The sequence below is a fragment of the Cottoperca gobio genome, chromosome 13, assembly GCF_900634415.1.
Source record: "Cottoperca gobio chromosome 13, fCotGob3.1, whole genome shotgun sequence".
In the NCBI taxonomy this organism is placed as follows: domain Eukaryota; kingdom Metazoa; phylum Chordata; class Actinopteri; order Perciformes; family Bovichtidae; genus Cottoperca; species Cottoperca gobio.
This window is the reverse complement of record NC_041367.1, coordinates 13,244,542-13,259,623: the sequence shown is the minus strand read 5'-3', so window position 1 is coordinate 13,259,623 and position 15,082 is coordinate 13,244,542. Positions and strand designations below refer to the sequence as shown.

General features: G+C 39.6%; 2 protein-coding genes across 2 annotated transcripts; both read left to right on the top strand.

The window, feature by feature from the left end:
- The first annotated feature begins 1,136 nt into the window (after positions 1 to 1,136).
- On the top strand, positions 1,137 to 6,388 carry LOC115017439 (extracellular calcium-sensing receptor-like). The gene is made up of 8 exons (XM_029445875.1): positions 1,137 to 1,285; positions 1,866 to 2,160; positions 2,254 to 2,543; positions 2,808 to 3,103; positions 4,443 to 4,648; positions 4,782 to 5,003; positions 5,280 to 5,403; positions 5,484 to 6,388. The coding sequence occupies exons 1-8, from the start codon at positions 1,179 to 1,181 to the stop codon at positions 6,386 to 6,388; spliced, it is 2,445 nt and encodes an 814-aa protein (XP_029301735.1). The 5' UTR covers positions 1,137 to 1,178.
- A 3,523-nt stretch (positions 6,389 to 9,911) lies between these two features.
- Positions 9,912 to 14,370, top strand: olfcu1 (olfactory receptor C family, u1). Its single transcript, XM_029446498.1, has 13 exons — positions 9,912 to 10,174; positions 10,383 to 10,543; positions 10,766 to 10,896; positions 11,054 to 11,206; positions 11,290 to 11,490; positions 11,605 to 11,868; positions 11,995 to 12,172; positions 12,263 to 12,419; positions 12,593 to 12,689; positions 12,894 to 13,017; positions 13,150 to 13,622; positions 13,715 to 13,795; positions 14,014 to 14,370. The coding sequence occupies exons 1-13, from the start codon at positions 9,912 to 9,914 to the stop codon at positions 14,368 to 14,370; spliced, it is 2,640 nt and encodes an 879-aa protein (XP_029302358.1).
- Positions 14,371 to 15,082: the final 712 nt, after the last annotated feature.

The following is a 15,082-nucleotide window of genomic DNA, read 5'->3' as shown; positions in this document are numbered from 1 at the left end:
ACTTGTTCTAAGTCGCAGTGCATCTAAAAACATGCAAACGTTTAAAAAAGCTGCACATTCATATTGTAAGAAAAAAGAATCTCCTCCAGCAGAACGCGCTATGACGTGTCGACATGACCTGATGAATTCTTTGTTGTGACATTTTCAAAATGAATGAAAAGACTTTTCTTTCATTTTTTACAGAATAAGTATTGATAGAGAGAAATGTTAGCAACTAAGATACTCTCATCACAGAAACATTGGTTAAGGACCTGATCTCTTGTGCCTCTGGGACTGTGCGCACCAAGTGTTCAGTATCTGGGCTATTACCTGCAGCTGCACTCTCTACATTAATAGGCACAACAAGGTTAGTATTATCATGGAAGGAGTAAGGCACTCTGTCCAGCAAAGTTCAGGAAGTAGATCTGGCTTTACGAGACTATTGACCCCTTGATGGGGTACTATTATTCAAGTTACCAAAAAAATGTGTTGCTTATTTATTACCTTACCAAAACTTCTCATTTACATTTGTCTCAGTGGCAGTTTATGTCAAACGTGCTTGCTTAAGCTAAAAATACAAAATAATAAAGTGCCCAAATACACTCATATCAAATTGAAAGAATATGTTGCCTTACCAACTTTTCACACGGTTATATTAGCCATTTTGGGAAACCTCTGGCTTGTCAAGGCCAGTTCTGCTTTGATGGCTTTAGATTCGGCTTTACTGTCATCAATCTAAACTCTATGACTTTGTCCATGGTTTGCTTGAAAATGCAATCAACTGTTCCCAACTCTGATTATTTGTAGTTCATTATTTGTGCAGCTTAACTTTGACAGGGAAGTCACATAGAAAATAAATCATATAACAAATAAATCTTGTGACGACTGGGCGTGGGCTCTGATGTAACAAACTGATGTACGGTAGAAGGAGGGAAGCCTTGGTCTGATAATCTCTATAAACCAGTGAACATACACGTACAGTTTGCCCACTTGCAGACAGTTGAAGGATGGAGATCTCTGCTGTCTTTATTGGTCTGATCCTGTCTCTGAATTTGTGTGAGCTGAATTCAGCTCTTGCCTTGAATGGTTATGGGGATGGTGTGAAACAAAGGGCTGGGTTTACAGGGGATAGGACAGGTGCTGGGGCTTCATCTGTGAAATGTAAGCTACAAGGTACCACTCGTCTACCTGCATTCTCAATGGATGGTGACTACGTTATTGGCGGTGTTTTCTCCATACACTACTACATGCACACAGTGAAGCATAACTACACCACCATGCCTGAACCACTAAGGTGCACAGGGAGGTTAGTAAGAGGGAGATGTGGGGGATTTTTATGATGTGCTTACAGATGTGTTGCAAAAGTAGTGTGTAGTATGTAAAATGTTAAAATGTTATGTGTTTTATTTCTTTAATACTATATATATATATATATATATATATATATATATATATATATATATATATATATATATATATACTACATACAAAATGCGGGACAAAACATGTTTTGTATTTAGTAAGTTTAAACTATAGTTGAGTTTAACTGAACTCTAACTAAACTGATTTATACATATTTAACAGGATAAAAAACATTTATTTTAATGTAAAACTAAACATAACTTCACTATTAAAACAATGCAGTGAAGTTATTGTGAATTTTTAACCAATATCTATCTTGAAGTTTGATTTCAGGCATATGTTTATTTGATGTATTATGTATTTATATAATTATGTATTATGTTCACAGATGCAGTGCAGCTATTCGTTATTTTTTAGACCATAACTATGAATTTCAGTTCTCCAGTGGCCTATCATGTACTTCTCTTAAAATTGTGACTGATTTTTCTGGAAGTTTGTACAGTGACACGAGTGTCTGTGTGCAGCATTGACTCCCGTGAAGTGCGCTTCTCACGCGCAATGGTCTTCGCCATCGAGGAGATTAACAACAGCACGGAGCTGCTGCCGGGCATCAAGCTTGGTTATCAGATCTATGACTCCTGCTCATCGGTGCCCGTGGCGGTGCATGTGGCATTCCAGCTTTCAAGCGGCCTGGACCCGGTGTTTTACACTGGAAACAATTGCTCGCAATCTGGTATGGTGATGGCTATCGTTGGCGAGTCTGGGTCCACGCCATCCATCAGTATGTCGCGCATCATCGGTCCCTTTGACATTCCACAAGTAAATATGTTGAATTTCTGGCCAACTCTGTTTGATATAGACCTGTACTGATTTGTTTGTGTCCTGTTAAATAACAACACTATTTTACTTTAGGTGAGCCACTTTGCCACTTGTGCATGTCTGTCTGATAAGCAGCAGTACCCGAGTTTCTTCAGAACAATCCCAAGTGACCAGTTCCAGGCTGACGCGCTGGCCAAGCTGGTAAAACACTTTGGCTGGACTTGGATAGGTGCTGTCCGGTCGGATTCGGACTATGGCAACAATGGCATGGCGTCTTTCCTGGATGCAGCGCGCAAAAATGGGATATGTGTGGAATACTCCGAATCTTTCTATCGGACCCACCCACGTAGCCAGATCCAGAGAGTAGCTGACGTTATCCGCAGGTTTCTACATCACTGAAAATCACAAGAAAAGTTATCTGAGATAAAAGATGGAAGATTGAGTTCTTAGTGGCATTTTTTTCATTATGTTTCAGTCAGTGAGACCAAATACTAAAGCATGTCTCATGCGTGTCTGTGTTTACAATCTTGATACATATTTTAAAAAGTTCAGTCTATGTTTATATGTTTATATACACTACATATATACTGTATATCATTATTGCTATAGCCTATATACTGTATACTGTATATGTAATGTCTCTCCAGGTCGACAGCTATAGTTGTTGTGGCATTTACATCCCCTGGAGACATGAAGATTTTGCTGGAGGAGCTGTCAGGCAAGCCTTCTCCACCTCGCCAGTGGATAGGCAGCGAGTCCTGGGTAACCGACCCAAACATGCTGAGGTTCAGCTTCTGCGCTGGAGCCATCGGGTTTGGCATTGAGCAATCTGTCATCCCAGGTCTGAGAGACTTCTTGCTGGATCTCTCTCCCACTAAAGTGGCTGCCTCCACAGTACTTACTGAGTTCTGGGAGGATGCATTCAACTGCAGGCTGTTAAAAAGTGAGAAAGTTCTGCTGAGTTTAAACATACAGGACATTCACAGTTGTGTCTTTGTGGTTGTGTTGTTTTATATTTTTTTGTCTGATTGGAGCTTCCTGGATTTAGCAGATGATTTAAGACTAAATATTTAGTTAGAAAGCGAAATCTATTGTTATTGAACAGAGACATGAGGTGGACATAAGGTGCATCTCTGTGAGAAATCTCACTTGATATGTTGATCTTTCAGGTCAAGTTTAGGCACACTGCTGTCTTGGAGAAGATTTTGTGTGAACTTTGCTGCAGTGGTTTCACAATGACAACACTGAGACACCAACACATATTCTCCAGGCCACCGAGCTAAATAAAGATGAAAGTGTGCTTACTAGCCTGCAGCAGTTACAGTATGTACTGTATATCTTATTAGGGTAATATACTGGCAGTGATTCCACGTCATTGTTCAGTTTTAAGTTTCAAATTCTTTATTTTTATTTGCAAAACAATAACAAAGAATTCATTGGCAATTGAAATCTGAAGTATCAATGCTCATTAAATATGTATAAAAAGAAAATCCCGCCATGAAAATGTTAGTCAAAGACATATAGTGCAAAGTTAAAATATAGGGATAAAATATAACATTGACCAAATTTCCCAAAAATATATACAGTATATTTGTGGTTGACAGGTTTACAGTAATTGCAAAATGATTACACTAATGTAAACAATAATTTAGTAAATGTCTATGCGTAATGTGAGGTAATATATACACACAGTATATGTGTATAGATACAGATATGTAAAGTAAAACAGTAAATAAAAGTATATAAAAGGTAAAGTGACAGTGTCATAGTCATGAGCTCGAGAGTTCAGCAGTCTTATTGCCTGAGGAGTGAAGCTGCCCCTGAGCATGGTACCGTCTACCAGACAGCAGAGGGCAGAGCAGTTAATGGCTGAGGGGGATTTGGGGTCTCTGATAATCCTGTTGGCCGTTTTCCTGCATCGCTGTGTGTAGAGGTGGATGATGGTCCATGGATCAATAAAACAGGGCAATTCAGTATTTAATTAAAGGAAGCCTTTTTGCCTTCTATAAAAGGGACTAATTGTCTGATGACTGATTCCTGTTAATGTAAGCTGGTGCCTTAAAGGTAACAAAAAAAAAAGAGAAGGGAAACAGCAATTATTAAAAAAAAATAGACATGTCTGCAAAACAGTGCTTTGAAATGTAATGCAAAATAAGCATGTTATATGAAAAGGCACGTTTGACAGGTTAAATACAACAAAAGGAACAACAAAACACATATAAAGAATGATAATGTAATTGTCATGGCAAAAAACTCCTTCCTCTGTCCCTGTGTGTTTTTAGGTGCAGCCACAGACGAGACCGTGTGTGATGGAACTGAAGATATAAAGACGCTCCAGAACTCCTACACTGACACATCTCAGTTCCGAGTCACTAACATGGTGTACAAGGCTGTTTATGCGATAGCGCATGCCATTCATAATGCAGTGTGTCAGGAAACAGATTCTACAACTCAGTGTGACAAATTCACCAGGATAGAGTCCAAAGAGGTCAGTTGAGAGACATCTGTGAACATCCCAATGTTCCTTTTTAAGCTATAATGTTCCTTTTATGCAATGAAACATTCTTTTTATTTTTACATTATTTCACTTAGCTCCCTGACTTCCTTTACTTAATCCTCAGGTTCTTACTCAGCTGAAGAAAGTACAGTTTTCCCAAAATGGTTATGATGTGTCATTTGATGCCAACGGGGATCCTGTGGCCACATACGAGCTGGTTAACTGGCAAAAAAGTGAGAGTGGCAGCATTGAATTGGTGACAGTAGGGCACTACGATTCATCACTGCCGGTGGGCCAGGAGTTTCGTATCAACAGGAACTTCACCTGGGTGGAGGGTGGCACGCAAGTATGGAGCCCAAAAATCAATAATTTAACGTATTTAATTGTCATATTTGGTGATCTCAAAGGGAATGATATCTGTATTTTCAAAGAGTTGTTGGCCTTCTGTCCATAATGGTTGTGTAGAAATCCTTTTGCTAAAACAATTCTAATGAGAGAAATAACGCACAGATATTTCTAGTATCAAGTTTGACTATGAAATTACACTTGGAAAAGCGTAAACCTATCCTTTAATCCTCCTCACACCTGACAATGTTTCCGTTTGTTTGCATCTATGTGCTAGGTGCCTGTGTCAGTGTGCACTGACAGCTGTCCTCCAGGAACTCGTAAAGTACTGCAGAAAGGAAAACCCATCTGCTGTTATGATTGTATACCGTGTCCTGAGGGAGAGATTAGCAATGCTACAGGTATTTTCTTTTTCTAATGCATATCTACAACATCAAGTATACGTAACGATTGCTAAAAGCCCTTTTTGTTTTATTTTCAGACTCCCTTGATTGTTTCCCTTGCCCCAAGGAGTTCTGGCCAAATGCAAAGAGAGAAACTTGTCTACCCAAGCCTGTCGAGTTTCTTTCCTTTAACGAGGCACTAGGAATCATCCTGGCCACATTCTCAGTTGGTGGTGCCTGTCTTGCCGTTATAACAGCTGCTGTGTTCTATCGTCACAGGACATCTCCGATTGTCAGGGCCAACAACTCCGAGCTGAGCTTCTTGCTGCTGTTCTCCCTGACTCTATGTTTCTTATGTTCATTAACTTTCATTGGAGCACCGTCTGTGTGGTCCTGCATGCTGCGCCACACAGCGTTCGGCATCACCTTTGTCCTCTGTATGTCTTGTGTTCTTGGAAAAACAATAGTAGTTTTAACGGCCTTCAAAGCTACACTCCCAGGTAGTAAATTGATGAAATGGTTTGGTCCTCCACAGCAAAGATTGACTGTTGTGTCTTTCACATTTGTTCAAGTTGTAATATGTACTATTTGGTTGGTTCTTAGTCCCCCTTTTCCACTAAAAAACCTAACCACATACAAGGAGAGAATCATCCTAGAGTGCGCATTAGGCTCAGCGATTGGGTTCTGGGCTGTGCTTGGGTACATTGGCCTACTGGCTGTCTTTTGCTTTGTGTTAGCTGTTCTGGCCCGGAAACTACCTAATAATTTTAATGAAGCCAAGCTTATCACCTTCAGCATGCTGATATTCTGTGCAGTCTGGATCACCTTTATCCCAGCATATGTCAGCTCTCCTGGGAAATTTACTGTGGCTGTGGAGATATTTGCCATTCTGGCCTCCAGTTTTGGACTAATAACATGTATATTTGCTCCAAAGTGTTACATCATATTGTTTAAGCCAGAGAAAAACACCAAGAAGCATTTAATGAACAAACATCAAACCTAGGACATCTGAGGTTTGGAAAGATTTAAGATAGATAGTATAACGTTTATGCTGTCTACATTCAACACACCTTGGTCTTCACCTTGTTGATTTCATTTTTTACATTTACATTTTTTTTCTTTCCTAATTTTAAAGTCATTTTCTGAACTTCCTGCTGAAAGTATAACATAAAGTGAATAAATAAAGTCAAAATTCAAAACATGAAATTCTTACCTTGACATTCTTACCTTGACCCTAACCCTTCTTTTATCAGTTCTAAAGCAGGGCAGTGTTTTTTTGTTCTAAGGATACCTATACCTAATCTATCAACCCCCATCTTTTTACTCTTTTTTTTGTGACCAATTTCTTATTGGTTTACCTTTCTTCTCCCTTTTACATTTGTCATGGAGGAGACACCACATATGAAAGAAATCAAGCAACTGAAATATTATAATGACACTGCACAACACATCTACATGCTAAAGCAACCAGACTTACATTACAATTGTACATCAATTTACATTCACATAGCGGCATAGAATGAATTACAAAAACCCCCAAGATAATCACATTGGTGTGCTATGCCCTGGGCAAAACATTCAAATACAATTCTATCACAGTTTATAAGACATCTTTTTTTTAACCTCCATTTAAACCTCCTATGATCATAATTATAACTTAACTCACTTTTTATCCCCCGCCTTCCCTTCCCCAGCAACCACCGTCTTTAGTTATTTTAAGCTAAAACGTTATAATTGGATCTATATAGTAATTATTTCCCATCTTTTTGCTTTACATTTTTTTCCCTCATAAATGTCGATAAAGGAAATACAAAAATTAACATGGTAGATCATATATAGGGTAATACATAAAACTGTGCATCATATTAGCATATATGAATAAAAGAATATAACTATAGTATGGCTTTTGTCAATTGTCATTCTTAATGTTTCGTGAAAAAGATATATACATACATACATAAAGAACATATTCACGTTGACATATATACACATACATATGTACATAGGGATTATGGATGTGTATGTGTAAGGCTGTATTTTACACATACACATCCATAATCCCTACACAATGTAACTATACAATCTGCTATATGGCTGTAGTTAAAAGTTATTATTTCTACAAGTGGCTGAATAGGTATACATAAAACCCCATTATGTGAGCATGGTAGTGCGCAATGGTAAACAAAAGAGAAAGAGGACTTTGTTACATTAAATGCATCTCTCAGTTTTTGTGAGAACCTTAATCTATCATTGCTGTAAATATTTGAGAGGCTATGAATACCACAGTTTTGTCATTGTGGGAATTTGAAAGGTTTTCCCCCTGTTTGTATGATATTATTGAACATTGGTGTATCTATATGCCATTTTGTTTACCCTTAGCCTAATCTTCCAATTTGTTGGCACGTATACATGAAATGGCTTATATTTGGTCGAAGATTAGTGCTACAATACTTATCTGATAAACCTGAAGAATAAGCAAGTCTCTAAAAGTATATAGTGCTATAATATGCTTTTACAATGGAACCCAGGTATCTTTACCTCCTCTTCAAACCATCTTCACAATGGACGGAGCATAAAGGATAAGAAATACAATATTTTTTCTGAAATGTGTCTTACGTCCCAAGACACAGCATTTGGCAATACTACGAATATACATCAGACATTACAAATAAGTGAACGCAGTGCAATCAATACACATATAAAATGTAATCGCTTCCAGTCAATGTTTAAAAGTGAAAACCAACCGGTTCTATCACTGATCTTTCCCTCAGAACAAAGAATGAAGTTGAAACAGCACTCAGTATGCTGCATACTGACTGGGCGGCTGTAGGTAAAACAAAATTGCCAATCATTTACAAGCTGCAAATGGTTGAGAGAAGACACATCCACGTTACATGTCCTTAGAAAATATACTAATCTAATTCATAACAATGGATGATGGAGAACACCACTTAGTGTGGAACTCATGATGTAGTGCCGGGTTTAAACGGGTTAAACTGATATCTCACCTGCCATGGCTAAACTAAACTAAACTGGCACGGCTGTGCGTACTGAAAGGCCCTCTCACCGGCACACAACACAGCATGTCATCAAGGACGACAGAGCACACACAGCCTTGTGCACTCTGTACTCTGGCCTGAGTTCTGACGCATCCAACAACTGAGTCTCCGCATTCTATAGATCATCCAGTCCAGTGCATATGGCTCCTCCGGCCAACCTGCTGGAGGTGATGCAAATCTACACTGAAATGTGTATTCATAAAACTGATTAACCTGAAGAAAGAAATCAAGTTGAACATAATGATTTTATCAATGCAGATAAAGAAGTGAGATAAAGAAAAAGGCCATAATTATGTTACTTACGTAGCTGATGTTGCAGTGAAGGTCAGGACGTATATGTAGGAGGAAGACGAATGGCAATGCCTGGTGGGCCACCCGGTACGGCATGAGGCGGGGTCTGGAGCACAGCAGCTGCAGTCCAGGAAACACTTGCTATCCACTGCCGGCCTGTCAAATTCTGCTGTGCAATCTGTGCAGTGCATTACGTCAATTATGTTCGTTCAGATTTTAGTGTCACTCAATTGGATTGGACAGGTCAGTATGTGAATACACTAATACATTTAAAAATGATAATCATTCTCATCTGGGGGGCAACTTTTGGGATGGTGTACAGTACACTTTTTAGACTGACTTCCTAAACATTGTCAATGCTCAGCTGTGAATCAGCCATAAGCATGTATGCAACTTTATAACATGCCCACTAGCTCTACTATATGACGCCCAGTAGATGGTAGCAGTAAGCTATATCAGCCATTTTCTGAGGTCTTTATTCAATCAAATAAAAAATGATAACTACAGCAGGATATATTCTCAAACATGACCAAAAGATTTACAATTTCCTAATATTTCCTCTCCATGTTGTTTTTTGGTCTAAGACTAAGATATTTCTTAATCACAGTCTTAAAATGCAAACAGTTAAAATTTAAATGTAATTGTTCAAATTTATTTTAATTGTTCAAATTTACAGGCTGATTCCTCATATTTGTGATTTACAGAAAATTGCTCCCACCATATTATATTTTTTATCATCCTTAATTTATATTCTCCATGGTAACCTGGAGTTGTTCAAGTATTACCTTTGCATTTTAGTGTTCCAAGATCTACTCACACAATGTAGACACTCAAAACCCAACAAATCAAACCCTGCTCATTCATTTCCTGTATGAGTTTATTATAAGTTTGGGATATCCTCTCTCCTATGCCATTACCTTTTTATTGTGATTGGTTGATCCGGCGGTGACTCATATGACCCATGAAATAAAGCAAGCATTACAGTTTATATATAGACTACTTCATTTGCCTTTCAGAGAATGTGCTGAAAAACCAGCACACATACACACACACACAGTCTTCATGGGGTCAGTATGGACACTGCATTTCACCCTAGTTGGAGCGTCTCCCTGGCTGCTTCTTTGGGCCTTATTCAGCCTTCTTTTTCCAGTAGTCTCTGATGTTGCCAAAATTGCAATGGAAAGGGAAGAACTAAGTTTAGAGAGAGGTGTGGTGAAAGAAGAAAAGACTATAACAGAGAGACTAAGAGGTTTGGGGCTACAGGGAGTGAGTGGTGTTAGTTCTAGCTTACCTCAGTGTGTGAAACTGGCAGACAGTGAGCCTCTAGGCCTGCAGGCGGGAGGGGATGTTGTGATCGGAGGGCTGTTCCCCCTGCATTATGTGGCTCCTAAGCCACAGAACAGCTACCACAGCAAACCTCAGCTCATCCCATGCAGTGGGTAAGTGTGAGGATACTGTTGATGTCTGATCCACCCCACATTGAAAATGTTTTTAACTTATTTATGTTAACACAAATAAGTGACCAAAATAATTTCCTATCATCTATTTTGCCCCTGCACTGTTCACATGTTGATTTATATTATGCTGTGTTTTCTGTCTCATGATGATTTACATAGACTGCGTTAAACTTTATTTGATTCTCTGCAGCTTTGACCACAGAGCTTTCCGCTGGATGATGACAATGGTGTTTGCAGTGGAGGAAATTAACCGTAATTCAAGCCTGTTACCAGGTGTTAAACTAGGCTACCGGATCATGGACAGCTGTGACCATGTCCACACCAGCCTGCAAGCTCTTTTTTCTTTAGTCAGTCACTCCAAAGCTGTGATGGGCGAGGTGAAACAAATGGAAGAAACTGAAAAAGCATTAGATATGCCAAAGCACAGGGGTACTAGACCGGAGGGGGTAAAGACAGAAGGGAAAAAAAGAATGACAAGAAGGCTAAGCACCGTGAAAAACAGCAAAGCAATGCCTCATTGTCCGGAAAATTATGGAAATTACATAAAGGAAAACGTAACAGAGGAGAGATTAGATAGGAGTACACAATCTCAAACGTTGCCCTCATGTCTGGCTGATTCACCTGTACCTGCTGTGATTGGCCTTGCATCCTCTTCCCCCACAAGAGCTGTAGCTCACACTCTTGGCCCTTTCAATCTCCCGCTGGTAAGAAAGGAACAAAAATGGCGAAACATGTATGGTACTTTCTTGAACTGTCCTGAACTGAACTGTCTTTTTCCACTACTTTTGTGGTGAATTACACGTTTAATACAGTTTTGTTTTTGGCTTCTGTCTAATCGCAATAAACTTTATCTCCCTATAGGTGAGTTTTTTTGCCACTTGTACTTGTCTTACTGACAAACATATATACCCGTCATTCTTGCGGACTGTGCCTAGTGATCTCTTTCAAGTTAGAGGTCTTGTTCAGCTGGTCACCTTCTTAGGCTGGCTCTGGGTGGGCACAATTGGGACCACGGTGAGATAAAACCGTATTAGTCATATTATTAGTTGTTCGAAAACACCAACAGGATTTACAAACCCTTTCTCTATATATTTCAGGATGACTACAGTCACTATGGCATTCAAGCATTTTCTAATCAGTTCAGACAACAAGGTGGGTGTCTGGCATTTCATTTGACTATCCCAAAATCACCCACAGCGGCTGAGATACAAGACATGGCAGACAGGCTGCAGAGTTCAACCGCACTGGTAGTGGTGGTCTTTGCCACAGAGGGACAGTTGCAGGATCTGCTCTTAGAGGTAAGCACTCTATATCTCAGTTAATGTATATACATAGGCCTACAACTAGGAATATCAAAAGAATGTGCTCACTGCTTTTTTTAATCAAATTTCTTTTTGTATACTATTTTCCAGCTTGCTCAGAGAAATGTGACAGGGATCCAGTGGGTAGCTAGTGAAGCCTGGGTGACCGCTAGCATGCTGACCTCACCCCGCTTCCACCCTCTACTAGAAGGCACACTGGGCTTCTCCTTCCCTGGAGTCAGGATCCCCGGCTTGAAAGAGTTCCTGTTGAATGTCCGCCCCTCTCCCAAACCGGGATTGGAATTTGTCAACATGTTCTGGGAAGAGCTCTTTGGCTGCAGGCTAGAGTTTAGAGCAGAACATGAAGCAGACACCGTGAATAATGTTGTGGGATCGGATGCTTTTGGTTACAAATCTGTAACCTCTTCTCGGCCCATAGAAGGAAAAACCATCACGTATAAGGGCTCAGCTGATGAAAACGATAAAGGTACTGCTGAAAAGCCTGTATGCAGTGGTTCAGAGGATCTGAGGCACACTGAAAGCAGTTATAATGATGTATCTCAGGTCAGAATATCCTATAATGTGTACAAAGCTGTATATGCCATCGCCCATGCTCTGCACACTTTATTGAAATCTGATTCTGGAGGAGATAATAAATCATTTACTTCTAGGCAGGTACGTTAAACCACTACAAAATATACAAATCAATTATTTCTTTCAAATTATTATTAATTTAATTTAATTTTAGTTCTCTTCTCTAATTATCTAGTTTTTTTTCTTCCTCCTTTCATGCAGTTGCTGCATCATCTGAAGACCGTGAATTTCACCAACCAGTTTGAGGAGAAGGTATATTTTGACTCCAACGGAGAGCCGGTCCCTCTCTATGACATCATTAACTGGCAGAAGGACAGCAAGGGTGACATGAGGTGGAATATTACTTCAAGACACAAGAATACAACCGTCTCTTTAAGAAATCATAACTTAGAAGATGTATTTATTTTTATTGTTATGATAAGCATGTAATTGAGTTATCATACAAACGTGTGACACATATTGTTTGGACTGATTGAATCTTAAAAGTATTTCATGCTGTGTTTAGATTCATCAAAGTGGGAAGCTATGACGGTTCGGCTCTACTGAGACAACAATTGCAGATAGAGCAGAGTAGCATTGTGTGGACAAAAGGACAGTCACAGGTGGGTTCCTATATGTTCCTCAAAATGTTATCATATGCATCTTTATAATGATTTAGGTTTCTTTACTGGATAGAACATTTTAAAAAATGCCTGATGATTAAAATTGCTGTCATTCTTCTTCAGTAAAAACTCTTTGTTCTATCAAGCATCGAGTCCGCAGCAAAGCAAATCTTAGTGTGTCATTTTACACCTTTATTTGTTCAGGTGCCTGCCTCTCAGTGTAGTGCTCCATGCTCCCCTGGCAGCAGGCAGGCCAGACGTCCAGGAGAGCCCCACTGCTGCTTTGATTGTTTGCCCTGTGCAGATGGAGAGATCAGCAACCAGACTGGTAGCCCATTTATACTTTGTGTATTCATATATTTTGTAACTTAAGAGGCGGAAGTCATCAAGACATGTTATATGGATGCAAACAGTTTGAGTGTGTGTGCATTTACACGGTGTGTCTACTGTTTCTTCAAAGGTTCCACTGACTGCACAAAATGTCCTGAATACTACTGGTCAGACAAAGACAAGGTCAAATGTGTGGCCAGGGTTGAAGAATTCCTGTCCTTCCACGACACCATGGGCATCATCCTGGTCACACTCACACTGCTGGGTATCGTCCTGACAACCATCGTCACTGCTGTCTTTCACCGTTTCCGTTCCACACCGATCGTCAAGGCCAACAACTCAGAAATAAGTTTCTTGCTTCTTCTGTCACTCAAGCTCTGCTTCTTGTGTTCCCTTGTGTTCATTGGCCAGCCGTCTGTTTGGACATGTAGGCTCCGCCAGGCAGCATTTGGGATCAGCTTTGTCCTCTGTCTGTCCTGCCTCCTTGTTAAGACCATTGTGGTTCTCTTGGCCTTCCGGGCTAATGCACGTGGTTCCAGGGCCCTCAAGCTGTTTGGTCCCTCTCAACAGAGGGCTCTGATCATCTGCACTATTGCTCCTCAGGTAGGAGGGCTATAGAACCATCATTTATTTTGACCTCAACTTGTGACCAATTTGTTTTTAAAGAATTTCTTATCTTTCCATCTTGCTCTCAGGTTTGTCTCTGTGCTGGTTGGCTCTTAGGCGCACCTTCCTTCCCATTTAAGAACCCAAACTACCAAGCCTCAAATGGAAAAGTAAGAACTACAGTACAGTTTCTATTTTGATACTACCATTATGTCACCAAAGTTGGAAATGTTCTAATCCTACACATAGGAGCTTTAATCTTTGAAATAGAGATAAGAAAGGAACAAAATATAACTATATACAATTATTTATATTGAACTCTGATGCAAATTGTACTACAGTATATGTATTCATTGATCTGTCTCAATGAATTGTTGAACATACTTAGATTGTTGTGGAGTGTAAGGAGCCATGGCCCCCTGGATTTTATCTGGTCCTTGGCTACATTGGTTTTCTGGCCTTCATCTGCCTCCTCCTGGCGTTCCTCGGGCGCAAGCTACCAGATACCTTCAATGAGGCGAAGCTCATCACCTTCAGCATGCTGATCTTCTGGGCCGTGTGGATTTCCTTCATCCCAGCTTATGTCAGCTCTCCTGGGAAATTCACAGTGGCTGTGGAAGTATTTGCTATATTAGCTTCCAGTTTTGGATTGTTACTTTGCGTTTTTGTGCCCAAATGTTACATAATTTTATTGCAACCTCAAAGAAACATAAAGAAAGGCATGACTGGAAAATATCTCACATGAAATTCCCAGTCATTTTAAGTTGCCATCAAGCAAACAGAAGAACACACTTTAATTAGAAAACATGAAAATAAATGTATACAATTTCATAATCAAATACAAATATACTGTATATGCATATTTGAATGTGAAATAAAATAAAAATCCACATGAAACCTGTCCCTATGTTTTGATTTTAATAACATGCACAAGTAGGGACCTGCCTCATTACTGTAACTAAATATGATTGCAGGGTGTGGCTAATATTTTACTGTACAATGTCTTTCATACATTAATGCTTTTCTTTTTATTATCCTAATTAAACTGTTACAGTGCAAAAAAGAATGTAGGCTATGCAAAACATTTAACCACTGAAACACAGGTTTTGGTTTTGGTTATAGTCATGCCGTGGCAGCCTAGACAGATATATAGTCATGGAAGTGTAGAGATGTAGATAGATACATGTCAAATACATAGTCATGGCATGGCAGCCTAGATATTATGTCCTTCCTGGAAGAGGGATCCGTCTACCTGAGGTTTCGTACATTTTTTTCCCACAATAAATGTTTTTTTGTGCGGCGGAGTGTTCTTAGCTGCTGCCAGGGTCGAAGGACAGAAGGTGTCATACAGACAGATTCACAGAGATCACACAGATTGTAAAGCCCTGTGAGTGTGCAAATTGTTAATTTGTGAAATCGGGCTATATATATAAGAAGCAATACATCGATTTATATTG

Bases quoted from the DNA above. Each gene is read 5' to 3' on its own strand.
- LOC115017439 (XM_029445875.1), top strand. From the start codon at position 1,179: ATGGATGGTGACTACGTTATTGGCGGTGTTTTCTCCATACACTACTAC. The intron at 1,286-1,865 runs GTTAGTAAGAGG...GTCTGTGTGCAG, and splicing joins CCACTAAGGTGCACAGGGAG to CATTGACTCCCGTGAAGTGC. The intron at 5,004-5,279 runs GTATGGAGCCCA...TCTATGTGCTAG, and splicing joins GGGTGGAGGGTGGCACGCAA to GTGCCTGTGTCAGTGTGCAC.
- olfcu1 (XM_029446498.1), top strand. From the start codon at position 9,912: ATGGAAAGGGAAGAACTAAGTTTAGAGAGAGGTGTGGTGAAAGAAGAA. The intron at 13,018-13,149 runs GTAGCCCATTTA...GTTTCTTCAAAG, and splicing joins AGAGATCAGCAACCAGACTG to GTTCCACTGACTGCACAAAA. The intron at 13,796-14,013 runs GTAAGAACTACA...GAACATACTTAG, and splicing joins ACCAAGCCTCAAATGGAAAA to ATTGTTGTGGAGTGTAAGGA.